The sequence below is a fragment of the Scomber japonicus genome, chromosome 6 (genome assembly GCF_027409825.1).
Source record: "Scomber japonicus isolate fScoJap1 chromosome 6, fScoJap1.pri, whole genome shotgun sequence".
Taxonomy (NCBI): Eukaryota; Metazoa; Chordata; class Actinopteri; order Scombriformes; family Scombridae; genus Scomber; species Scomber japonicus.
In genome coordinates, this window is record NC_070583.1 from 10,095,653 (window position 1) to 10,120,358 (window position 24,706).

The 24,706-nt window shown below is 42.1% G+C and overlaps 3 protein-coding genes across 9 annotated transcripts; 2 read left to right on the forward strand and 1 right to left on the reverse strand.

The window, feature by feature from the left end:
- Positions 1-582: 582 nt before the first annotated feature.
- Positions 583-8,444, reverse strand: sars2 (seryl-tRNA synthetase 2, mitochondrial). The gene is made up of 16 exons (XM_053321255.1): positions 8,099-8,444; positions 6,668-6,763; positions 6,462-6,491; positions 6,209-6,349; positions 6,047-6,101; positions 5,495-5,558; positions 5,159-5,264; positions 5,015-5,062; positions 4,316-4,424; positions 3,699-3,744; positions 3,517-3,604; positions 3,188-3,300; positions 2,986-3,079; positions 2,471-2,563; positions 2,318-2,383; positions 583-1,094 (listed from the first exon to the last, which is right to left on the reverse strand). The coding sequence occupies exons 1-16, from the start codon at positions 8,438-8,440 to the stop codon at positions 954-956; spliced, it is 1,632 nt and encodes a 543-aa protein (XP_053177230.1). The 5' UTR covers positions 8,441-8,444; the 3' UTR covers positions 583-953.
- A 219-nt stretch (positions 8,445-8,663) lies between these two features.
- Positions 8,664-13,240, forward strand: si:dkey-260j18.2 (uncharacterized protein LOC325231 homolog). The gene is made up of 5 exons (XM_053320710.1): positions 8,664-9,305; positions 9,731-9,884; positions 10,074-10,152; positions 10,757-10,984; positions 11,168-13,240. Exons 2-5 carry the CDS (start codon positions 9,731-9,733, stop codon positions 12,675-12,677), a joined length of 1,971 nt encoding a protein of 656 aa, XP_053176685.1. The 5' UTR covers positions 8,664-9,305; the 3' UTR covers positions 12,678-13,240.
- Positions 13,241-17,544: 4,304 nt separating this feature from the next.
- On the forward strand, positions 17,545-24,154 carry slc5a2 (solute carrier family 5 member 2). Of its 7 annotated transcripts, none has more exons than XM_053320408.1 (15): positions 17,545-17,640; positions 17,736-17,807; positions 18,159-18,263; positions 18,450-18,509; positions 18,588-18,692; positions 18,772-18,877; positions 19,331-19,411; positions 20,193-20,422; positions 20,873-21,008; positions 21,322-21,429; positions 21,564-21,714; positions 22,676-22,844; positions 22,954-23,169; positions 23,366-23,504; positions 23,576-24,154. In XM_053320408.1, the coding sequence occupies exons 1-15, from the start codon at positions 17,545-17,547 to the stop codon at positions 23,779-23,781; spliced, it is 1,980 nt and encodes a 659-aa protein (XP_053176383.1). In that variant the 3' UTR covers positions 23,782-24,154. The 7 variants fall into 7 exon arrangements, with proteins under 7 accessions (XP_053176383.1, XP_053176384.1, XP_053176385.1 ...); XM_053320409.1 differs by having other exon boundaries at positions 23,366-23,497; positions 23,584-24,154; XM_053320410.1 differs by lacking the exon at positions 17,545-17,640 and having other exon boundaries at positions 23,366-23,499; positions 23,568-24,154.
- The last annotated feature ends 552 nt before the right edge of the window (positions 24,155-24,706 follow it).

Sequence of the window (24,706 nt, forward strand, 5' to 3'; positions counted from 1 at the left end):
GTGTGTGTGTGTGTGTGTGTGTGTGTGTGTGTGGTCGCCCTTTGCTTACAGTGTGAACAAAATGTGGATCCTCAACGTTCAAGCTGACACTGTTAATCGCAGTACTTATTATTAGTTCTTGTCAAAGTGATGTCATTTGGAGAGCTTAAAGAGTCCAGGTTTAAATGCTGAACATTAATTTCCACTTTTATCTCCACTGTTCAAATTCTGATGAAAGTGCTTGTGAGAATACTGTTATCAGCTTTTATTTGACCGGTCCATGCAGACAATTCTCTTCCACCAGCTGCCGGTTAATTACTTTTGCAACATTGATTATTGATACTGTTAGAGCTGCTAATGTAACAACACATGAATACGCCTGTATGACATCTTTGGGAGCTATTAAATATGCTACTGTGCTTCACCTGCAGGCCACCTCTTCAAGGTCAGTGTCATTCAGTGTGTGTTCAAGTGTTTGTGTGTCTGACTTTCGGCACACAATACTCAGCATAAGGTATGAGGAATAAATGTGAGTTAGAAAACAACAGATAGAAATAAATACTTTAAATCTTTTTTTTTATTATTATTATTGGTTGTGCATGATGATGGCTCTCCTCAACATCTGGAAAACACATAATCAAGCTTACATTCACACTTCTCATATCATTCCACCAAAGATGAGACATAAATATATTTACATTGAGAGTAAACTTCTGGATGGAGCTCAGAACAGGGATGCACTCAATTCCCACTCAACTCAAAAAATCATACTCTAATTCATTTAGTTAAAACATAATGGAGATGTACAGCTTTTAAACAGGCATACAACATGTAGAAATTATTGTGGATGAATCATCTTTTGCATTAAATATCTGCTCTCTTTCTGAATTGAATGTGTTGAATGTGAGTTGACTGCTGCTTCAAGTATATTTGTGGAAGATGGCTGGCATCAGAGCACTACTTCTGTATTTGTGTCATCTGGTTTTGGGTGCGGGTCTGGGTGGCCGGGTCTGCTGGTTGGGTCCGATGTATTTCAGTGGGGTGCACTTTGGTTTCTCAATCACTTCGAGACCAAAATAAGGCTGCAGGGCTCGGGGTACACGCACTGATCCTTCCTGTGGAGATGGAGAGAAAGGAACAAATTTGTATCAGTAATATCATCCTGATGTCAAAAGCATTAAAAATGTCTTAAAAAAACACAAAATTTGTTTTTTTGGGGTTCTCTCCAGACAGGCTGATGTAAATCCTTAAGGAGATTTTTAATAATATGTATAGTTTTGGAAATAAAAACATAATGCAACATTTATTTTGATTTCTGTAGTTCAAATGAAGTACATTATAATTTGTATAACTGACAACAGTCACAAGAGGGAGCCACTTCAACACCATACACTTTACATAGGAGCATGCAAAGAAATCATGTTTTATTATTGTGGAAGATGGACAAAGTAACATTTTGTTGGATGAGACAAACACAAAGTATGAAATTCAACATTTACTGTTCATAAGAAGATTCACATTTTTACACTTTTGCTTTAAAAAGTGTCTTTAAAAGAAAAAAAGTTTAGTTGTTTATATGTTGTTTTTTTTACTGTCTACAGATTTTATATTTTTAGGTGTTTGGTCATGTGTGTATTTGTCCACAGCTTATCTCACATACTGCTGGACCTATCATCCTAATATTTTTTGTGCACATTCAAGACTGCATGTTCAAGGATGCTTGTGGTTGTAGTGATTCACAATTGTTGAAAAACCTATTTTATACCATGTCTGCTGACTGCTGACTCCTCACTCCTCCTAACAGGCTGGTAGGAGCTGCATGTGATCAACAACTGCAGCAAAAGACATTTGCAGCAATGTTGTGGGCCACATTTTGGCCTTTGCCGTGACTCAAAAACTGACATTCATAGAAAAGTTTGTCTCATGTTGAACTGGAGCATCTGCTGATTAATTTCATACCCAATATGTTATGATCAACTAAAGTTAGGCATGATACGAGATGATTCAATCTCTGTTTTTTTAGCTACACCATCTTGACTGTAAGGGAACCAGGAGGGATAATTGAGTGAGATTTTCAGCTATTACTGGTAGACGAAATAATACCATAACGGCAACCTGTATATTATTTAATCTAACCTTGTCTCTGTACAGCTTTTGTTGGGATATTAGCAAAAAAAAAAATTGAGGTCTTGTTACGTCTGTTTCAGTTCCTATGATGACAAGACTGTCATATTACAATTTGTTGAAAGGAAAATAGATATGTTGATGTATTTTGTCATTTTCTAGGACCTTTCCATGACTGAAGACCTGAATTAAATAATTATAGGTTGTGTCTTACTTTGGTTTGGTGAGTCTCCAGGATAGCGATAATAGTACGAGGGATGGCACACGCTGTAGCATTCACCTACAGAAAAAACACCCATCATATATATATTACAGTAAGCCAAAGCAACAGGAATGTGCACCAGCGCTGCCTTGTCTGCTTTCTTACTGTGTGGGCGTACTGCAGGCTGCCATCCTCTCTCTCATACAGGATGTTGAGGCGTCTGCTCTGGTAGTCTGTACAGTTGGACCCACTGGAAATCTGATGTATAAAAGAGATGAACTGCAATCAGAATCAACAGCAAAATGCAACCAGCTCTGTGTAGACTGATGAGTACAGCAACAGGAGGCGCTGAACTGGAATAAAGAGAGAGGCCCAGCAGTTACATCTGAGCCTTTTTTTGTAATACATGACAAGATGTTAAAAAATGAAAGAGATGGAACTGATGGACCTCCCATAAATGATTTGTTTTCTTGTTGCAAATGTTGAGTTTCACTGTAGAGGTTTGGAGGAAGGATGAGGGGGCTATGAGGGCTTGCTTGTATTTTTGATGACTCTTTGGATTAAAGGCGGGTTGAGGTTGAGTTACTTCACACATATTTGAAATATAAAATGCAAATGAGCGCAGTAATTAAGCAGGTTAGTAGGTTAATCCCAGATAACAGTGACATGATGGGGCTGACCTCTCCATAACTGTTCCTCCCAGGCATCCAGGCTTCAATGTCATACTTCCTGTACGCTGGAGGACCCAATTCCTGAGTCGGCATGTCTAGCACTCTAAAGAAAACACACAACCATAACTGATGCATTTATCTTAAATATTACTTAAAAATGAACATGTGTATAAAAGCACATGGCCAGAATGTGATGTGTGGCTGTACTAACCTGTAGTGTAGCTCCAGTGCAGAAAACATCTCTTTTTGCAAAGAGACAAACTCCTCCAGGAGCTGAGAGCTCTCCTCTCCTGTCTCATCTGCTGTCACTCCAAACATCTCCACCTGCACATTTATACACACACACACGTTATTTAAAGCTCATTGGGATATTTATTGAGTAGCTTCTAAACTTGAATGAATGAACACTTATTGTAGCCCACACCTGAAAATCTGACAGTCCTGCACATGTCATTTACAGCTAAAAATCTAATCTGATTGAAGAAATGGACAGAGTGGGATTCAAATTTGCATCCAAATGAATACTCCTGAACTTTAGACCTTGTTGAAGTGATGAACTCTGTAGAGGCCCCAGGTCTCTCTGCCCGTGTCCGTCTCCGCCCTGTAGCACGTGCTGCTGCACACCGTCCTGCAGCCAGAGATGACACATCACGTCAGCTGTAATTACTCCAATTTGACACTCAATTTGTACCAAACCAGGAAGAGTGAGAGGTGCTTCTAACCTGACAGGCAGGTCCTTCCAGTTTACTGCATGATCCATGAAATAGCCTGGAGATGAGAGACATCACATGTCTATTTTCTGCTTGTGTGAAATTGATTCTGTCATGAATCATCTAATCAAAACAGGCCGTGATTGTTAAAGTATCTAGTTAAAACCTTATACTACACAAACATCACCATTTATTCTAATACTTGGTCTGCCTTGATGATGTGTTTTACCTCTTACATGTCATCTTTGCTATTATCATTTTACAAAATAAAATGACTCCACGTAAAGAAACATTTGATGTGAATTCAAGGTTGTTGCATTCAACATTTATGGTAAATTATACAAATGTAAAATTTAGGTTTGCCTAAAAAGTCTTGACAAAAATAGCATTTTAGAATTACAGAACACATCAAATACATAGTAAAGTATGTAGTGTCTGTTAGTTCACTATTCATTCTTGTGTCATTTATCAGGATGCACTGAGAATCCCACTAACATGAACGTCATTGATTAACATCTCTGAACGTATTCAATGAAAAATGAAAGTTCATCCTGCTGTACAGTCACTGGTTGTTTATTGCTACAGAGAAATGGAGACGTGTTGAAACAATGTGGTGAACTGAGATTCACCTGCCGCTCCGACCTCTCCGGTCCCTGCCAGGTTGAGGTCTGGGAAACGAGCCGGATCCATTGAATAGACCTGGGAGCGATGAGCGTTGGGTTGCATGCCACAACCCTCCTGGAAGATAGGAAAGGTAGAAGGGGAGAGTGCGACATTGGAAAAGTTCAACTTTTTGAGAGATTTGATTTCTTGCCGAGGCACATGGGGAAATTTACACCACTCTCTTGTTTGTACAGTAAATGTGAATCTATAGCCAAAAGCCAGGTACATAAACTCCCGACCTAGAAACAGTCCAGCACATACCACCCCCCCTTAAATAGTACAATGTTGTTTTTAAACTGAACAAATAAGAAATAACTTATTCATTAGTAAGATTTAGAGATGTTATTTGAGACACTGAGCAGGGCTAGCTGCAGGTGGCTAAGCTAAGTTAGCCACCTGCAGCTTTTTAGCTACTATGTGGACATGACAGTGGTATCAATCTTTCCCTATAATCAGTTCATTCTTGCAGCATGAATACAGACTACCGACAGAAATCTTAATAGTACTTTGTGAATGCAAGATACTTAATGTGATATTTAATTTATAACAAATTAAATCTTGAAAAAAAAATCCATTAAATCATATTCTGTTATCGTGACAACTGCAAATGCTAAGTCAGGTCTGATGAACACAAATGGCACAGAGTCAGTGTAGAAGAAACTCACAAATACTGCCCCCCTGAGCATGTCAGGTACAACCATGGGAATGAAGCCCTGCAAGAGACAAATGGAAAAGTACAGACGTAGCTCTCCAATAAAAATGACTACTACACATTCATTTTACTCATGTACAATATTTCACAGCCTTACTCGACGCTGCAGTGTGTCAAGGGCGAAGTTTTGGAGTGCAATCTGTAGTCTGGCCCCTGCTCCTCTCAGATAGTAGGACCTGTGGCCTGAGACATGAGCTAGATGCCTGTGGGAAAGGACAGAGGAATAATATAATCAATGAGGGTAGACTAAATATTAGACAATATATTTAATATTGTGTCATTACTGTATTCATATAAAACAATATTTCTTTTTCGTAAAGTCTTCATAGCGCTCAACCTGCCGTTGAATAAACTGAAATACTAGCATCCTCTCACATTGCACAGACAGTACAGCAAGAGGAATATCAAGAGGAACAACCACAGTCATCCTCACCTCTGCCTGATGAGACCCAACTCCTCCCCCAGTTCCACATGGCCTCTGGGCTTGAAGTCAAACTCTACAGAAAAGATGGAGCACATTTTACAGTCACTTTTAAACTCATGAGGGTAAAGCATGTCTATTAAAAAGGTCAATTCATCCACAGTTCAGGTATAGTGTAGTAGAGAAATAATATTCATTATAGTTTCATATCCACTTTAGTCTTTTGAAAGAAAACCTGTACTCTTGTGTAAACAATGTATCTCTCTTATAGTGTGTGAAAGTGCTCCCACTCAGGCACTGATAACACACCACCTGTGAGGCCTTGTCATGTCTTAGTATAATGAGCTGATTCTCAGAGCAGGGTGGGATGAGCGGACAGAGATTATAACTTTGTGTTTTTTAGTTAGACAGTCAGTTCTCTGTACATTACCTTGTGTGTGCTGTCTACTGAGCTCATCTTGTACAAGACTTTTCAAAATACTAGTTTGTGATTTAAATGTATTTACTGGACTCATGATTTTCTCTCACCACTTAATCTCCATTACAATAGACCACATAAATCACCTGGTTTCTGTCCAACCAGCTCCACCACCGTCGCCTGGCTCTCATCTCCAATTGGCTGAAAAAATGGAAAGGGAAACTTTAGGAACATATGTAGCAAATGTCTCACCACATACTCCAGAAAAAAGTGTGTGTGTGTGTGTGTGTGTGTGTGTGTGTCCTCACCACATCAGGGTGTGTGGTGTTGGGTAGCCGGAGCGCTCGTAGGTAGTGTTCCTGGTCCAGCTCAGTCTCTTTGGCGGTGAGATGGTTGAGTCTGTTGCGGATGTCTCGACCCCTCTGCAGAGCCTGGTTGTACTCAGGAAGCTGTGAGATTAAAACAACAAGGACTCAGAACTGGGCTCATATTACATTTACAGTGCCGGTGCAATATCAACAACACTGATGATTCAATTAACTAAATAATAGTTGAACTTACACTGGTGAGAGTCTTCTTGTCATTCTTGACCTGTGAGGAAAACATGACGTCACATGAGATATTATAGTAGTTTTTTTGTGTCTATATTTTATGCAGTGATCAAAACAATCAAAATAAATAACTACAAAAAGTCTGTCTACACTAAACACATTGTGGGAAACTGGTAATAGTGAACAGTGCAGTAATGACCTTTGACCTTTACTGACCACTAGTGCTTTGACTGTTTCACTGATGTGTTTCTTCTGCTCCTCCAGCTCAGAGATTTCTTTCCTCACCGCCTGGAGCTGCTGCCACACACACACCTGAAACATGCGGAGAGAAAAAGCGCACACACACACACACACACACACACACACACACACACACACACACACACACACACACACACACACACACACACACACACACACACACACAATCAGTGTTATCAGCTGAGAAGTCAGTACAACAGTGGGTGTGAAACTGAAAAAGTAATTCAATTTAAACTCTTAACTTTCAGTGTTCTCCTTTGTGACCATGTTGGCTTCACTTTATTTGGCTTTGCTCAGCTGTGTGTTCATTGTTTAAATTCTGGTATGTTTTACAGTTGGAAGTATTGATGTCTTTAAACATAAACTTAAAACCTCTCCCTATAACCTGCCTGGCTTTTGATTAGATTGGTTTATTAGCTTTATGGACATTACTCATTTTATTTAATCATTTATTACACTGTAGCTGTCAACTGTGAAGCACTGTGAATTGCATTAACCTGGAAGAAAGGTGCTATAAAAATGAAGCTTGATCGATTAATAACAGACACATGCTGCTCTAACACTGATGCTTCACTATTATTAATTGAATGATCTCATATATAATAATATATCAGTCAGAGGGACCAAAGCACTACTTTTACTGTAATACTGCATACTACATCACTCATAATACTGCAGTACTTTTACTGTAATACTGCATACTACAACACTCATAATACCGCAGTACTTTTACTGTAATACTGCATACTACATCACTCATAATACTGCAGTACTTTTACTGTAATACTGCATACTACATCACTCATAATACTGCAGTACTTTTACTGTAATACTGCATACTACATCACGCTCATAATAATTATGTACTTTACTGTAACACTTTAATTACTAGTACATCAATACTTTAACCACGAAAGCAAAATAACAGTTTTAAGATTTTCAGCTACAATGTCTAAGACTCTTTCTAATGTGTTATTATGTTAACTTGTAGAATGAGAGGCTTATTTTAAATCTCAGTGATTTTACAATAATAAAAATACTGAAGTTATTAATTTATAGCTCTAGCAAATTTATATTTAGGAATGTAATATATATTGTAATATATATTATTATTATTATATATATTCAACATCTTGCCACAGTTTAGCGGTATGTATAGATTTTATTATGTATGTATACACAGAGCAGCAGGTTACAGGTTTATATACAGTATGTTTCCCTTAACTTTCCCCTGAACTTTTCCCTTACTTTCCTCTTAACCCTGAACATGACACTGTCTTGCCTGAAGAGGTCAGCCTCGCCTCTCTGTCGGCAGGTTGCATTAGCATTAAGGGGTGTATGCAGGCTAGGCTATAAGTTATTTTAGTAAGACTTTTGAACACTCACAATGTTCCGAACATCCTCCCCCCGCAGGTCTCCTTTCCTGCTCTCCACATTAGCTATGACCGAGTCAGTGTGCTCACACACTAATGTCATGTCCAGCTCTGGTTTGTCACTGTAGCCTTCACGGACATGCTCGTACAAACTGCTGCGGGCTCTGTGACAGAAGCGGTGCGGAATGACAACGCTGCTCCTTTGCCTTGAGTAGTGTCGAGCCACCGGCTTCAACACAGTCAGTGCAGCGCGTCCTACTCTCGCTGCCATGCTGAAGCCCGTCGCCATGTTTGTCCTGTGGTTGATGTTGCATTCAGGGAGCATGGGAATAATTAACATCTCTATTAGGCTCATGGTCACCCTTTGTGCGTGCGCTCAAAAAGATATGCACATTAATTCATGTTTTGATAGCATACCACCTCAATGAAGTCATATTATAATAATCATGACAATCAGAGTTCTTTTTTTTATTGTTTTTTTGAAGGATCCAGGGAGCATTATTTTTATCTCTATAGTGTCGTATCTGCCTGAAATGCAGCATGAATGCGGAAATGACAAAAACATAAAACCTTTTTTTTTTTTCAAATGTATAATAGATGTTTAACACGCATAATATCAAAGAGGGAGCGGGTGAGGTTTTAATTTTTCGAGTGTCCGAAAACGAATCCGTTCCAAAACAATCGTCACGAGCTAAAGGTCAGCCAATCAGATGGGCGGAAGTTTAACGTTTCGGTAATCCGGTTCAGACATGACAAGTGCGGCCGACTCAACCTGACCTCACTCCTGATTTTTCTGCCCTGCGGGGTCTAAAAACTACACTTTGCACCGTTTCACCACCGAGCCGGACCGCGTGTGGTGCCTGCCGTGGTGGGCCGATGCGTGTTACGACTGGGCGCTTTTGTGCAGGAGGAGCTTTTTTCCCCCTTTTTGTGAGCTAGTTTGGTCGGTCAGTCAGCGGGGATGTTGTGCGTGGGGGAGCGGGATGAGCAGCGAGTAGCCTGACGCGTCCTCTCACCGCAGGCCGGACGGACTGTTTCAGCAGAGACCGGAGGAGCCAGATACCCAGACACCCAGATGGGAGCCAGGAAAGCACCGGGAAGCTAGTGCTAATAAACGGGGTGCTTGGATACAGATAGCCCTGCTCCAAACTGCCTCACCAATTCCTGCTGGAAGTGAGACCCGACCAGCCTTCACGGTGGAAACTAGAAGAAGAGCAAAGGTAGTGTCAGCTACAAAATGTCACATCTTACCTGTAAACTACAACAGCAGTAGCTGTGTGCTTTGTGTTTCCTGTTTATTCCAGCCAGTCTGTTATGAAGACCTCCTCCTGGTGATGTATAGGAAAGCATACTGTGACATACTGTAAATCTGTAGGAAACAATCTCCACTTTGCTTATAATTCAGTTGCACAATACTATAATAAGCTATCACACGCTTCTGCTAGAAAAGCAACACTTTTTCCACAGAGATTGGTGTTATCTGGGTCATATCTGCACCAGGCCTCAATCTATTACACACAGGCCTGTGTCTAGCAGATAAGGCCTTTGCATGCATTGATGTTACAGTGTAAAGACCTGTTTGCTCAATTTGCATCCATTATGCATGTGTGTAATTCTATGTGTGTGTGTGTGTACTGTACCTCAGATGAATGCCGTGCGGGGGGGCACAGTCACCTGGCGTCCCCAGCCATGGCAGGATGGGGATGGGGGAGGAGGGGAGCCTCTATCAGACAGCGACTCAGAGGAGGAGGACTTCCCAGATGACAGCACCACACCTTTAGGAGACTACATCACACATGGTGAGACGGAAAAGAGAGAAGTTGGGTGGATGGGTGGGTTGGGTTGGGTTTTCCCTCAAGGGCAGTAATTAGTATTGTTTACTCATTTTCTGTATCTGTCTTCCCCCTCCTGTCACCTCCGCTGCTTCCCTTCCCCTTCTGCTCCGTCCTTTTGTCCTCATCATCTTCTGCATTTGTGTGTTTTCGAAGGATTGAAGCAGCTCCTGGATGCTCAGCAGCTGTGTGATGTTACTCTGCTCGTTGAGGGGAAAAAGTTCATGTGTCACAGGTATGGAGGCTATATCCTACAAGGCAGTGTGGTGATAAGCTCACATTGCACACATAATGAGCTAGGGCTGCAGCTAACAAATATGTTTGCACTGTGAGACTGTTAAGAGCTGTTTTGTTTTTATAATCAATTATTTACTCTATCAGCTGGGCAAATAATGCCTTGCCAATTGCAAGTTGGTAGATCTGTCACATACTGTGTCTTTCCACCAGTCAGTTTACAATTTCAGTATCAAGCATTTTTGCTTGACAAGTGATAATCAGAGTTGTCGTTCATTTTCTTGTCACTGAATTACTGATTAATGTTTCAGTAGCGATTTTAACATGAGAGTTTTCTTATCGGGTGAGACTACCAGACTTTTGAAGACGGGGATGTTTCCCACAGTGAAAATTGTTCTTGTAAAAGTCACTTGTAGATTTTGTTTGATATCAAAGAAGCAAAATGACAAAGAGGGTCTGCCAGGTGCAAGAATTTAGCTTTGACAGTAAGTTTTCTTCTTGTGAGTACATAGAAAATCTAATCACAGTATTGTGTAGAAATGTGAAGTGACTCTCCTTCCACAGAAGCAGTTATCATCTATACTCCTCACCCTCTGCCTCTTTAGAGTCCTCTTGGCGGCTGTGAGCCCATACTTCAGGGCCATGTTCACCAGTCCTCTGGTGGAGTCTCGTCTCACTGAGATTCGACTGGAGGAAGTGACGCCGTCTGTGATGGAGACAGTCATCCAGTTTGTGTACACCGGGGAGGCGGGTCTCTCTCTGGACACGGCTGAGGATCTGTTTGTGGCTGCCAACCGGCTTCAGGTCATGCCCCTGCAAGACCTGTGTTCCAGGTGAGTCCGCTAAGTTACAGATAATCATGTTGACAGTCTCATTTAGTTTGATATCAGGCTTCAGTTAATATATACCAGCTCCTGTCTTTTGGATTTGGTCTAATTTCCTCTCTCCTCTTTTCTCTATATTGTCCCTCTCTCTCTCTCTCCCCCTGCTGTTTTGCTCCTCTCTTATCTCTCCAGGTTTCTATTTGAGCACCTCTCAGTGGATAACTGTCTGGGGATGTACTCTCTGGCTCGCTCTCACCACGATCAGCTGCTGCTGCGTGCCTCCCTGAGGCTGGTAGCACAGCACTTCCCCCGGGTGGCCCGGCAGAAAGACTTCCTGCTGCTAGACCACGGCACTTTAGGCAGCCTGCTAAGCTCCGACCGCCTGGGGGTGGATTCAGAGGCGGAGGTGTACGACGCTGCACGCCGCTGGGCAGAGCACCAGCCCCTGGACCGCTACGCCCACATGCCAGCACTGCTTCACCACCTGCGTCCGGGACTGCTGTCACAGGAAGAGAGCCGAAGACTGAGCCAGGAGTTGGGCCCCGCCGCAGCTGGAGAGGGCCTTGGGGGGCCTCTAAGACCACGGGAGGGCATGTTTGAGAAAAAAATAGTGTGTGTGGACCTGACACCTCGGGAAGATGAGAATTTAGCTGCCAGAGACTACACAGTGGACTGCTTTGATCCTCGGACAGGGAAGTGGGAGAAGTTAGCAGCGTTGGGTTCGCTGGTCAGTCCTGGCTGCACAGCTGTGGGTGACAGGCTGTTTGTAGCTGGAGGGATTCTACGGACAGGCTCTGTGTCTGCAGCCGTGCATGAATACGATGCTGTGTTGGACCGCTGGATAGAGAGGCCTTCGATGGCCCAGCCCCGGGCTATGCTTGGCCTGCTGGGCTGTGGGGACTCACTCTATGCCTTGGGTGGCAGTAACCGCTCAGCCCTTCTGGACTCCAGTGAGATCCTGGAGCTGTCTACACTCCAATGGGCTCCCGGGCCGCGGTTACCGCTCCCTCTGCGTGCTTTTGCCTGCGCAGCGCTGCGCGGACGACTCTACCTTCTGGGTGGAACCACACTGGAACAGAACCGGGCTGTGGTTCACTCAGTGGTTCACTCAGGGGTGCTTATTTATCACACCCTGACAGACTGCTGGACACGTGTGGCACTGGACTCCGGTGCCACCTGCCTCGCTGGTGGTGTAGCAGTGCGAGGAGGAGTCTGCGCCATAGGGGGATACATGAGGGACACCACCAAGTTCCTGGATGGAAACTACACCAACCTGGAGACTTTAGACGCCACAGGGCGCGTGCTGTTTTTCAGAGAGGGCCGGGGGTCTGGAGTAGAGAGGGAAGTGACCGGGGGAGGGGTGATGGTCACCGCAGAGCAGCGGGGCGGTGCAGGTGGCGGAAGCGACCGAGCCCCAAGCCCTGTGGTTTTTCCTGGGCTGCCAAGGCGGATCGCAGCTGGGGGGGTGGCCAGGTGGAAACGGAGGATTTACGTGCTGGGCGGGGAAAACGGCTCGCGGTTCTACGACAGCGTGTACTGCTGGAAGCCCGGCTGGCGCAGCTGGGTCCAGAGACGTGAGAAACTCCCCGGAGACACTGGAGGGGTGAGCCAGTTCGGGTGCACCACTTTAAAATTCCCCAAGAAACACATCCTGTCCAGACTGAGACTAGCCAAAGAAAACTGCAAGAAGGCGGCTGACTAGCGCTAGAGGGAGACAAGCCGAGGCAGCCGTTCATGGAACGCAGACATGAGCTCTGGGCTGAGTTTGAATTAGCTCCTCCATGACCTCAAGAAATGTTGGTGTTGAATTGAACTCACAAGGAAAAGACCATTTTATACAATCCGAGAGCAGCCACACAGTCGGCCAACCATGGACTCAATGCAAACAGATCATGTTCATTTTGTTATAGCAGATTATCAGATGTACAGGCAGATAGCATGTGGGGACAGAAACGTGGTCAAAGTCAGGCAACACACACCTGAATGTAACCTAATTTCTATTTCTCAGAACAACAAAGTCCTTAAGTGAGAAAAAAAAGGGCCCCTTTTAAAATTGTTTTCTCAACGTGTAACATTATTTTCAGCTTTTTTTTGCCGGTGTAATATTTTTGCCAGGAAAGTCAAAGCAGCAGCCTCTAGGTTAGTCACAAACATATGCACATTACAGACTGCTATGTTCCACTTTCAACAAAACTTATTAGAAACTGAAACGCAGACATTCGATGTAGGATAAATGCGTAGGCTTGTGTTGTTTACTTCTGAAATGTAGTGTAATTTTCTAAAAATTTTCTGTTGCAAAATGTTGATACTAGCTGCTGCTGTGAGTGGACACAATCACTCCCCTTTTCACTCACTTTCATCTGTTCATCATGTTAAATGTGTTTTGAGAGTAAGCACCTTGTTTCCTTGCACAATATAGGCCTGTGTAATTGTTAGCGCAATGAAAGGCCGTACAAATAACTTGACTTGAGAGGAAACGTAGTCTAGCAAAAGCATCATGACATCAACTTTTTTTTTTTCTCTGGGCCAAGAAACGTTTTTATTTATGAATTTTTATTTCTTTCTGTTCTGTCTTTGCCTCAATACTTGAAGCCCATCATGGCAAAGACTGAGTAGTTTCACATCCCAGGAAGTCTCCCTGTGTACTTCAGTTCATTTTTTTTTATATAAATGAAGGACGTCGATCTAACGTCTGTGACAACTTGTACGTTTCAGTGGCTCAGTCTGATCTACATGTCCCAAGATGCTCCTTGCTGCTGGTTCAGGGAGTATTGAACTATTGCAAAGCCTTACTGGCCTCACACACTCACCTCCAGAATGTGGATTTTTAAGTGTTGAACACGGGCCACAGAGCAACTTTTTTTTTTTTTTTTTATCTGCTTAAAAACTGTGCTTATGTTTAATGTTTTGAATGCTCTTAAGGTGCTGCCTAGTTAAAGATGTGGAACATAGCAGTGGGAGAAATGTGCAGACAGGGCTAGATTGAATGGAAAGAATGACCAGGGATGCACGATAATATTGGTGCGTCTTCAGTATCGGTAAGCCAATAAAGGCTTTACAATGAAATATCGACTCAAAATGAATACTTGTGCTGATATTACAGGCCCATTCGTTACCTTCTCCTCCTCCGCCGCCTGGTTGTGCTTCCCTCTGTGGACTGTTTCACACTGATGGACGCATGGGCTTCCTCCGCAGGCTCCAAAAGCCGGGGTTATCCGGCCCCAAGAAAGCACCGGATCATCAGGGTGAAACAGTCAGTGGAAAAAAAATCCCATGTATTGGCATCGGCTGATTTTGAAAATATCAATATATCAGATATCGGCAAAAAAGCAAAAATAATCCAATATCGTACACCCCTAAAAATGAGCTGTGATAGCTTTCCAGTCATTCTGTGTGAAATCTTACAAAGGAATGATATTGTTAGTTTCTGCAACAAACCGTATCTCTATTTACAGTATTTAAAAGATCTCACTGTAACATTACAGTGACAGCGACGCATTCATAGGGGTGTGGTGCAGCCCAATGTGAAGATAACCTTCAGTATCCTTGTGTCTGGACTGTCTCTTTAACAGCATTCTTACAAAACCTTCAAGCCAGTTGTCTTTACTTAATTCAGCAGCTGTGTCCTTTTTTTTTTTTTTTTTACATTTGTTTAAGTTGCTCCAGCCAGGACTTTTATTTTGAATGTAGTCTGCACCGAGGTTATAAATGATCTGAACACAGTAGCATTGCACCTTATTTATTTAAGTGTTTTTTTTAAAGGTTTTAGTTATTTGAAATGGTAACTCTGACTGCAGTGCTTGGCCATCATATAGGATGGCACTGTAAGCTTAGGACAGGCCCCACAAATAGAAGCTGGATGTATTTAGATGTGAAAGGTGCTGAGATCGGTATACTAACTCAACTCCCAAAAATCCCAGCTTAATGAAAGTAGAACGCTTGGCCAGAAATGTAGGCACATTGTTTTGCTGCAAGCTGTTAGGTTTTCTTTGCTCTCCACTTTTGTTTTTTTTTGTTGTTTTTTTCCTTATTTATTCAAATTGATCAAATCCAGATACTCCTGCGGGAGATCGGAGCACATGAGAAACGCCACCAGCTGTGTCTGAAAATGGAAAACTTGTTTTTTTATATACCAGCATCGGCATTACTTCATTGCCCAGATTGCAAATGATCAATCGGGGCCATAAAATAAGCCACTTTTTGCCATTACAAGAGCACTGAAATTGAAGACACTAAATGTTTCATATCAGGAATGTATACATTTCACCACTGTGTGCCATGCTTTGCCCTTAGATGTGACTTCATGATTAGATTCACTGTAAATCTGTCAGTTTAAAATCAGATGTTAAGATGTATACAGGATGTGTTTCTGTAATGGCAAACTTAGACACACCCCTCTCTCACACACACACACTCACACACACACACACAGTTCTGAGAGCCACAAAACAGATTTATTTATTTTATTTATTTAACTTTACTAAACGAGTAAATTAATGCCAGTCAAAAAAACAAACTAATTTAGACTTGTTACAAAATTTGCTTTCTTGCGTAAAGCGTCTGTGTCATCGTGCATTCTTGAGCAGAGAGGACCAAGGCCAAATTCATGCATCTTTCCCTTCAAAAAAAAAAAAAAATAGGGATTCACTGTCTCTTCTCTCTCTCAAAAGTACATTTCGCAATTTTTCAACCCATCTAAAACTTTCCAGAGTGTTATGATGACTCAGTCTCCCTTGAGAACAGAATGGTGGAACTCCCCTTCCCTTCCCTAATCTAAAAGTGTTGAGTCGAGAGCAACTGGACTTCAGACTCTTTCAGGTTTCTCATGTGACCTCAACAACCCTGAAGGACGAAACAACCCCATACGGAGGTTAAATAGGTGGTACTCCCCACCTGTCAGTCATAACTATGGGAAATGCCTTCAGGAAATCCAGTTGCTCTTGACAACGCATCAACTGCTTTATCTTTTTATTCTTAAAAATGACACTTCAACCACTTTCATCTCCAATTCAACGACTCGCTCAATAAACTCAATGACGACTCCACTCTGTGCTTAAAGTGACACTTTGGCTTTATTCCATACTTTCAGCATTTCAGCTTTTTTTTAAATTTATCTCTAGCTTCTTTCAGTAGTCGTATTTAAACTGCAGCTTTTCCCTGTTACAATATTTCATCGGTTTCAACATTTCAGCAGTGATCATGTGTACATTTACTTTAGAAATCTGAACCATTAAAATCAGTCAGTCAGTATTCCTAAATGTCTTCCGTGATACTTTTCCATTTTCTCGTTGGGTGTACTCAGGCTGGTTGCGATATGTGAAGGTGTAGCAGTGTATCGATACATTAAAAACGTCATTCTGCCTTTCAGTCTGCCAGTGCCATTAGCAGATACAGCAGGGGTGATTCAGTGTTAGATTTTGGTTGTTTTTTTGTTTTTTTTGTTCTCCTACTGGTGAGTCAAAGAAGGTCATAAAAGAAAAAGACATACTGATGTTAAAGTGCTGATGATGGAGCTGTTGCCCGGCGGTGGCTCCATCTATGTAGTGGTGCTGCCCTCTTGTACAGAGACGCTGATGGGCTCTAAAAACCCTGTTCATGACTAGTTAGAGGGCAGCTGGGATGTTTGATATTCAAAGAATTGAAACCTGCTGATTATGACAGTGTGTGTGGATCACCGTAATGCATTAAAATGACGAGAAGGAACATATTAGGTTTGTGAAGCTTATTTCAATAGAAAGTTTACTAGTCGGACATATGATGAAGAGATTTTTTTTTTTTTTTTTTTTTTTTGTCCTTTTGGTTAAAATGTGTGAGCTTAAGTTTGTGATTCTAGAAAATTGATGTTCAGTTGTCTGCTTTAATAACCATTCTCTGAAATTCTCCCCTACTTGAAATGTCAAAACAATTTTCTTTTGACTTTAGTGTGCTTACAGCTTGTAAGAAATGTGAAAAGTGACTGTGTACGCATGCACGTTTTCTATGCTGAGGCGTAAAATCTGTTCAACACAAGCTCTTTGCACACGTACTGTACACACACACACACACACACCCACATCCTGTATGTCTGTTGAGAAGAAGTAAAGCTGCCCTCATTTGTACAATCTAATGAAGTTTGTGAACTGAAAGGCAAATGGATGTTTTGATGAGATAAACGATTAAAGGACTATTTGCTTACATTGTTTTGCTGGTTGACTTTATATTACAGTTGATGTGTCTGCACGTGAAACCATCGAGGTAGCAAATATTTCTCGTGGTTTGGTGTTAATAATTTCTTTAATGTATAAACTGCTGAATCTGCCCATTGCTGCTACCTTTGGCCAAAGTTCACACTCGGTCTGACCGCTGCAGTCCTGCTGCCCATACATCAGTCAGCCAGGGAGAGGGTATTTGCTCTCTTGTAGGTATTTGGCTCTAATGATATCTAAGTATAGGTGTTTTTACAGATGATGGTGATTATTTTAAGGCTCTAACCTCCATTAGAAGCAAACAGTCGGTAAATAAAGGCAGGTTGCTTGTTTACACACAGCTACAGATTCATTAATCAGTGTATTCAGATATAGAGAAGAGCAATGGAGACTTCATCAGACAAGGTCATCATCAACAACCCGGCAGACATCATCATCATCGTCGTATATTTCATCGTGGTCATCGGTGTCGGCATTTGGGTGAGTGTAATAATCAGTAGGTTATAATGATTGAATAAAATATGTGTCAGGGGACAGTTTTTGATTCTATCAGAATGTCCCCGTCTCTGTTGCAGTCCATGACTCGGACCAATCGTGGGACAGTTGGAGGATATTTCCTGGCAGGGCGGACCATGACCTGGTGGCCGGTGAGTTCAATATAGAGGCTGATTTGAGCTCATTAGTATCAGTGTATGTGTCGACTGTTAATAATAATAATAATACGTTTGTCAGTGGGCTACATTTCTTTAAAAAGTCAAGGAATCTTAATTAAATCCTGTCTGAACATTCAGGTGACAGGATTATCTTTAGGTTCATTACTTCCTTTGATGGAAGAAAGGATGTAGAGGTAAAATTTGTCCTTTTAGATTTTCATAAGTAACAGAGAAAAGAGGATATAGGGCTCGATTTTTAAACTTGTACAAAGATTGTCATGAAAATGCCTTGATAAGATGTGCTTTTTCTTCTGTGCTATTTTTATGTCCTTTTTTTTAATTCAGGTTGGTGCATCTTTGTTTGCCAGCAACATTGGTAGTGGTCATTTTGTGGGCTTGGCTGGCACCGGGGCGGCTAGCGGCATCGCTGTGGGAGGATTTGAATGGAATGTGAGTCCAGATCTTGTAAAATGACACATTAATCACTACTTTGAAACCCTGAATCAATATATGATTACCTTCATAACAAGGAGATACAGAATCTAATTTATGGTAGCACAAAGTGATTGTCATTGAGAGTGATCTACAGCAGGAGAGGTCATGGTCTCACATGTCATATGTTGTATGTTGTGTCAGGCTCTCTTCATCGTGCTGCTGCTAGGCTGGCTGTTTGTACCCGTCTACCTCACAGCTGGGGTAAGTAGCTCAGGCCGTATGATCATTTCAGCTCACTCTCACTGATTTCCTCTATTAACACACAATGTGCTGTGTTAGGTGATCACAATGCCCCAGTACCTAAAGAAGAGGTTCGGAGGGACCAGAATCAGCCTCTACCTCTCCATCATCTCCCTGTTCCTCTACATTTTCACCAAGATCTCAGTGAGCCATCCTTCAATCAGAGGAATACACTGTTTGTATTTCTTTTCCTCTTTCTTGACACTCGTCTCCATCTCTCCAGGTGGATATGTTTTCAGGAGCCGTGTTTATCCAGCAGGCGTTAGGGTGGAACATCTATGTGGCTGTCATCGCCCTGCTATTAATCACAGCCCTGTACACTGTGACAGGTATGTAAGCCAATGTCTGTTTATGCGTTGAACCTGGTCTATCATTTTATTGAATTGTTTTTAAAGGGGCACTCCACCTATTTTACACGTGGTCCACTGAAGTTGATAACAATGATCATGTCATAGTGATGTCATCAGGATTATCTTGGCATGAGTTTAAAAAATGTCGAGAGAGTTTAATGGAAATATGCTGTTGGTTGCATTGTGGGAAATGTAGTGTTTTTATGACTAATAGTCAGTATACTGTATCTCTGTCTCTGTTGTTTCGATTGTGACCATTCTTTCTCTCTCGGTCTTGCGAACCTGTCAACTTCATGGAAGTGAAACATCAAATCACTGGAGTATGCCTTTGAATCTCAAGATGTCTGTTTGCATGTGTATTTTAAGGTGTGTGTGTATGTGTGTGTCTGTGTGCGTGTCTGTGTGTGTGTGTGTGTCTGTGTGTGTCACTAGGTGGTCTGGCCGCTCTGATGTTCACAGACACAGTTCAGACCTTTGTCATCATCGCTGGAGCCTTCGTCCTAACTGGCTTTTGTAAGTCCAGACTGTGCATTATACTCATAAACTTTTTCACTTAATATTAAATCTTCCAATAGAATAGATATATAGAATCGAGTATTTGATTTTTATCGTTTTCTATCTTCTATTAAAATCTGCACACCGTTCATGTTTTTGGCTTCAGTCAGTCTCTACAGGCTTGCGTCCCTGTCCCTCACAACAGGAAAGAATTTAACTAGGGTCACTAATCATTAATTTCATTGCAGCAGCGTACAGTGTGCTGACACTGCAGAATCGCGAAAACCATAACCGCCACCTGCAGCCTTACTGATTATTTGTTTCCTTAAAAGGTCAAAAAACTGTATATCAGTGTAATCCTGGTGCAGATTAAAGAAGGAAGTAGACCAGATAAAAGTGGGAGGGGAACCCTTGGAGGAGAAAGGACAGCAAACCACTTTTGTGAATTTGTGATGCGTTGAAGATATAGTGCTGACTCAGCAGCTGACTCATATCTCCAGTCAGGACTCTATTAGACAAGGGAACTCTGGACTGAGGAACTGGGTTGGAAAAACAAATGCAGTACACTCCTTCTTACATTTAACTGATGTATTACACCTAAATGTCAGAGCAGTAATATCCATACCATAATCAATCTTATGTGAATCATCATTCAAAAACATCCTCACCCAGATTAAAGGGAGCTGAATTGAACTTTATGTGTATGGAAAGACATTTTTCTTTACTTTGCCCTTTCTGTAATTTGATTGAACTGACCCTTTAAATGACACACATCTCTCCCTTTTCCCCTGCTTTCTAGCCTTTGCTGAAGTAGGAGGCTACAACGCTCTGCTGGAAAAATACAGCTCTGCCTTGCCAACTAACTTCACCTCCCTGGACCCCGAACGCTACAACATCACCCCCCAATGCTACACCCCCAGACAGGACGCCTTCAGCCTGCTGAGGGACCCCACCACAGGGGATCTGCCCTGGCCTGGGGTACTGTTTGGGATCGCTATAGTCGGAGGCTGGTACTGGTGCACGGATCAGGTGAGTATCCCACGTTCTCTAACATTTGTCAGCTGAAGCTCTTGGACTGTGGCTGATTGACTCGAGCTACTGCAAGTCACTTTGTCACTTTGCTGATGATCTGGTGCAACTTTTCCAGCCAACCAGGATCAGAGATGACCACGACCACACACGAAAAACTTAATTAAAACCTGGTGTGTTTCTGCACGTCAGCCATACACAAGAAACACATAATAAAAAGACCAATATGTTAATAAAATTACAGCTGCACGTTATTTTATCAGCTGATGACAGATTAACTGTTTAGTGTTACGTGTTCGTACTGAAACTGATTTACTATACTTACATTTGACCCGAAAAACTGCTGGGACCTCTTATTCAGAAACTGAATCCAAACTAGACCAGCTACCCTGTGCTTTAAACCAGATTAAAAGTACTTTGTTTCCATGTGTGTCCTGTGTGTTTCTCCAGGTGATAGTCCAGCGGTGCCTCGCAGCTCGTAGTCTGACCCACGTGAAGGCCGGCTGCATCATGTGTGGCTACCTCAAACTGCTGCCGATGTTCCTCATGGTGTTCCCCGGCATGATCAGCAGGGTCCTCTACCCAGGTCTGTGGTTTACACTGGTCTCATTCCCACTGAAGGGAGGTTGATAAAAACAGAAGACGCAGTATATATTCTACTGAGGAAGTGTTGACCCAACTTAAGTGACATGCATGAACCCAGAGGTTGTCATAAGTGTCTGACTTGACTTTTGACTTGAAATCTGTATATTTACAGTGTGTGTGTGTGTGTGTGTGTGTGTGTGTGTGTGTGTGTGTGTGTGTGTGTGTGTGTGTGTGTGTGTGTGTGTGTGTGTGTGTGTGTGTGTGTGTGTGTGTGTGTGTGTGTGTGCGCATGCGCGTGTTTCCTCCACTTGTAGATGAGGTTGGCTGTGTGGTCCCTGAAGAGTGTAAGAGGGTGTGTGGGACTGAGGTGGGCTGTTCCAATATTGCTTACCCTAAACTGGTGGTGTCAATCATGCCGAATGGTAAGAACACCAAACAACGACTGCCTCGATACTGCATCCACATGTCTGCTGAGAGATTTTACCTTACACCTCTCACCCCCCACCCCATTCCACCACCACCCCACCTTTCCTCCCTGCTGTCTCTCTCTTTACAGGTTTGCGAGGTCTGATGCTGGCTGTGATGCTGGCAGCTCTCATGTCCTCTCTGGCCTCCATCTTTAACAGCAGCAGCACCCTCTTCACCATGGACATCTGGACCCGCATCAGGCCACAGGCCAACGAGCGTGAACTCATTATCGTAGGCAGGTAAACAGGCGCTGTTGTGGTAAACAAATGTTGCATTAGACTTCTAAGCATTTCAAATTATTGTAGTTCTCTAATTTTCTTCTACTTGTGGTTACAGACTGTTAATTTCTATTCCTAGTGTGGTTGTAATATAAATTAGCAGCATCTCATGGGGCTTCTGTTCTGACTGCTCCCTAATATGTATGTGTGTGTATATATAATCTTTTCATGAGGCCATGATGTTGCTACATGCATAGATGACAGCTTGAAGTTGCAAAATCGCTGCAGCAGATACTTTGTATCATTAAATATTTCAAAATGTGAGCACTCCATTCTAGAGTTGTAATGACTACATAATTCATTGACTTATTTGATTCATTGTTGGTTTTCAAGAAAAATGCCAAACATTCTGTCATTCCAGCTTCTCAAATATGAGGATTTGCTGATTTTCTCTATTCGTATTATTGTAAACTGAATGATTTTGGGGGAGAGGTTGATATTCAGACAAATGTAACTATTTTAAGACACTATCTTGGATTCTGAGAAATTGCATAAGCATTTTATTCACTTTTTTTTTTTGGCATTTAATAGACTAAATGATCAATGAATTAAGAGACTAATACACATATTTGTTAGTTGCAGCCCTATTGTAGACATTCCATAGGCTAAAGCTTTAGAGATGGACTGTTTGCCACTAAAATGACACTTAGATTTTGTTAAATGTCCTCTTTGAAACCTGGGGTACCCACAAAACCAGTCATTTTGCAACTGTTAATAATATAAGTTACTGCATCCTGGCTTCCCTTAGCCAACCAATGCAATCCAACTATAAATCAAATTTGTAATTGACCAAAAAAAAAAAAAAAAAAGATCCTGAGGCTGTGCACGCTTTTATTCCATGAAATTGTGTTGCTCTTAGTTAATATGGATAGGTTTGGATTCATCTCATATATTTCCTTTTCGTCTTCCTCCCCCTTCTCAGAGTTTGGGTGCTGTGCATCGTCGCCATCAGTATCTGCTGGATCCCAGTTGTCCAGGCAGCCCAGAGTGGTCAGCTGTTTGATTACATCCAGTCAGTGTCCAGCTACCTGGCTCCCCCTATCGCCTCGGTCTTCCTCCTGGCTGTGTTTGTCAAGCGGGTGAACGAAAAGGTGAGATGAGTATTAGCATAGATGGTAATACATGTTTTAATGATCTTGGCACATTCATATGTTGGATACATGAATTAAACACAGAGTGGAATCCTATCCATACATTCAGGGTGCATTCTGGGGCCTGATAGGAGGCCTTATGATGGGTCTGTGTCGGATGTTGCCAGAGTTCTGGTTCGGTACTGGCAGCTGTATTTTCCCCTCTAACTGTCCTTTCTTGGTGTGTGGGATCCACTATCTACACTTTGGGATCATACTCTTCTTCTGTACGTCAGTGCTGGTACTGCTGGTCAGCCACTGCACCGAGCCCATAGAGGATCAACATGTAAGTGATTTTACACTAAGACCCACCACCCAATATTTACTGTAAAAAGGTCCCTCATTCATCAAGACTCTGTGACATGAAAACAGTGAAGAATCTGCTGCGCTGGCATTTACTTGGATGTTTCAAATGCAATCAGTTTCCAGTCCAGTGAAGTTCTGAGCTCTCTCTCTCTCTCTCTCTCTCTTTTACTTCGCAGCTCCATCGTCTGGTGTTTAGCTTGCGTCATTCCAAAGAAGAGAGGAAGGATTTGGACTGGGAGCAAGAGGAGAAAGCGAGGAACGCCCAGAGAGAGGCTGCTGAGAGGAAGAAAAAGAACAACAGTAATGATGCAGATAAACAAGACACACAAATGAATCAAACATTCAATTGACATCAAGTACTGACACATTTCTCTCCCTCTCAGTGGCCGAGGAGCAAGAAAAATCTGGTATCTGCCACCAGATTGGCCGGTTCTGTGGCGGGGGCAACTCCCAGGCCCCCGAGGAAGAAGAGCCTGAGCAGACGGAGCAGCTTCCCGACATCAGCGAGGAGCCTTTGTGGAAGTACATCGTGGATGCCAATGCTCTCATCATGATGGCTGTAGCAGTATTTATGTGGGGTTACTATGCTTGACAGTCTTATCTGGAAGTGGATTTGTTTCAATTTGAGTTGTAAAAAGTGATTAATCACTTTGTGTAATAGATAAATACACCAGTGCTGTCATCTGTTGGAAATGATCCATCACTACACTTAAAGTAATTTCCATCTTTTCAGTCTCAAAAGGGTTAACTAAGCATTAGTTCACACTACCAAGTCTCACTTGTTTTCTGTAGAGCACAATAGGCGGTGCTCAGTCACCACCATTTGTCCAGTTTTGAAGAGCCTGTCTACTGCAGAGTGTGAGACTGTGCTGTTATCAGGTTAGAATGCCATTACTGTATACTGTTACACGTTGATTAAATCACCAGTCAATCTTTCCCCTGCTTCCAGCACTCACACAGGTGTGAGAAGAACAAATTTGAATCTTTGGAGATATGAATCCTGAAAGCCGGGATAAATGTTAACTCAATAAAGCCTGACGTAACCTGAAGACTTGTTTTTATTATAAAACTTTGGCTTTAAAGCGGACTTTACATAACTCACCTTCATTCACAATTCATCACTTTATCTAAAAACAGTAAAGATCAATGAATGTCAAACACTTATACTTACACCTTTATGCATTTCTAGTTTTCATAAGCATTGCCAGTCCCCTTATTGTATGTTAGGGAGACTTAAATCAGCTCTGATAGGATGTGACAAGCTTTAATCAGACACAGTGTAGACAAATGATTTAATCAATCATACACCACACAGACCAGGTAGTGATTCAGATTTCCAGTTTTAATCATCACTTCTTTTATTTAAGCAGATATTTCCCATTAGCATTGTACATGTCTGGAACCTACAGAGTTCTCCCATGACTACCCGATATCTTCCCACCTCCATGCAGAGTTTCAGCATCATTCATCACATCAGGTTTTTTTTTTTTTTTTAAATGTCCAGTCTGTCAGCTTGC

Coding starts and splice junctions, on each gene's coding strand:
- si:dkey-260j18.2 (XM_053320710.1), top strand. CDS start 9,731: ATGAATGCCGTGCGGGGGGGCACAGTCACCTGGCGTCCCCAGCCATGG. Junction 9,885..10,073: donor AGGAGACTACATCACACATG/GTGAGACGGAAA, acceptor GTGTTTTCGAAG/GATTGAAGCAGCTCCTGGAT. Junction 10,153..10,756: donor AAAAAGTTCATGTGTCACAG/GTATGGAGGCTA, acceptor CTGCCTCTTTAG/AGTCCTCTTGGCGGCTGTGA.
- sars2 (XM_053321255.1), bottom strand. CDS start 8,440: ATGAGCCTAATAGAGATGTTAATTATTCCCATGCTCCCTGAATGCAAC. Junction 6,102..6,208: donor ACACCACACACCCTGATGTG/GTGAGGACACAC, acceptor CCATTTTTTCAG/CCAATTGGAGATGAGAGCCA. Junction 2,384..2,470: donor GCCTGCAGTACGCCCACACA/GTAAGAAAGCAG, acceptor TTTTTTCTGTAG/GTGAATGCTACAGCGTGTGC.
- slc5a2 (XM_053320408.1), top strand. CDS start 17,545: ATGGAGACTTCATCAGACAAGGTCATCATCAACAACCCGGCAGACATC. Junction 18,693..18,771: donor ACATTTTCACCAAGATCTCA/GTGAGCCATCCT, acceptor CCATCTCTCCAG/GTGGATATGTTTTCAGGAGC. Junction 20,423..20,872: donor GGTACTGGTGCACGGATCAG/GTGAGTATCCCA, acceptor GTGTTTCTCCAG/GTGATAGTCCAGCGGTGCCT.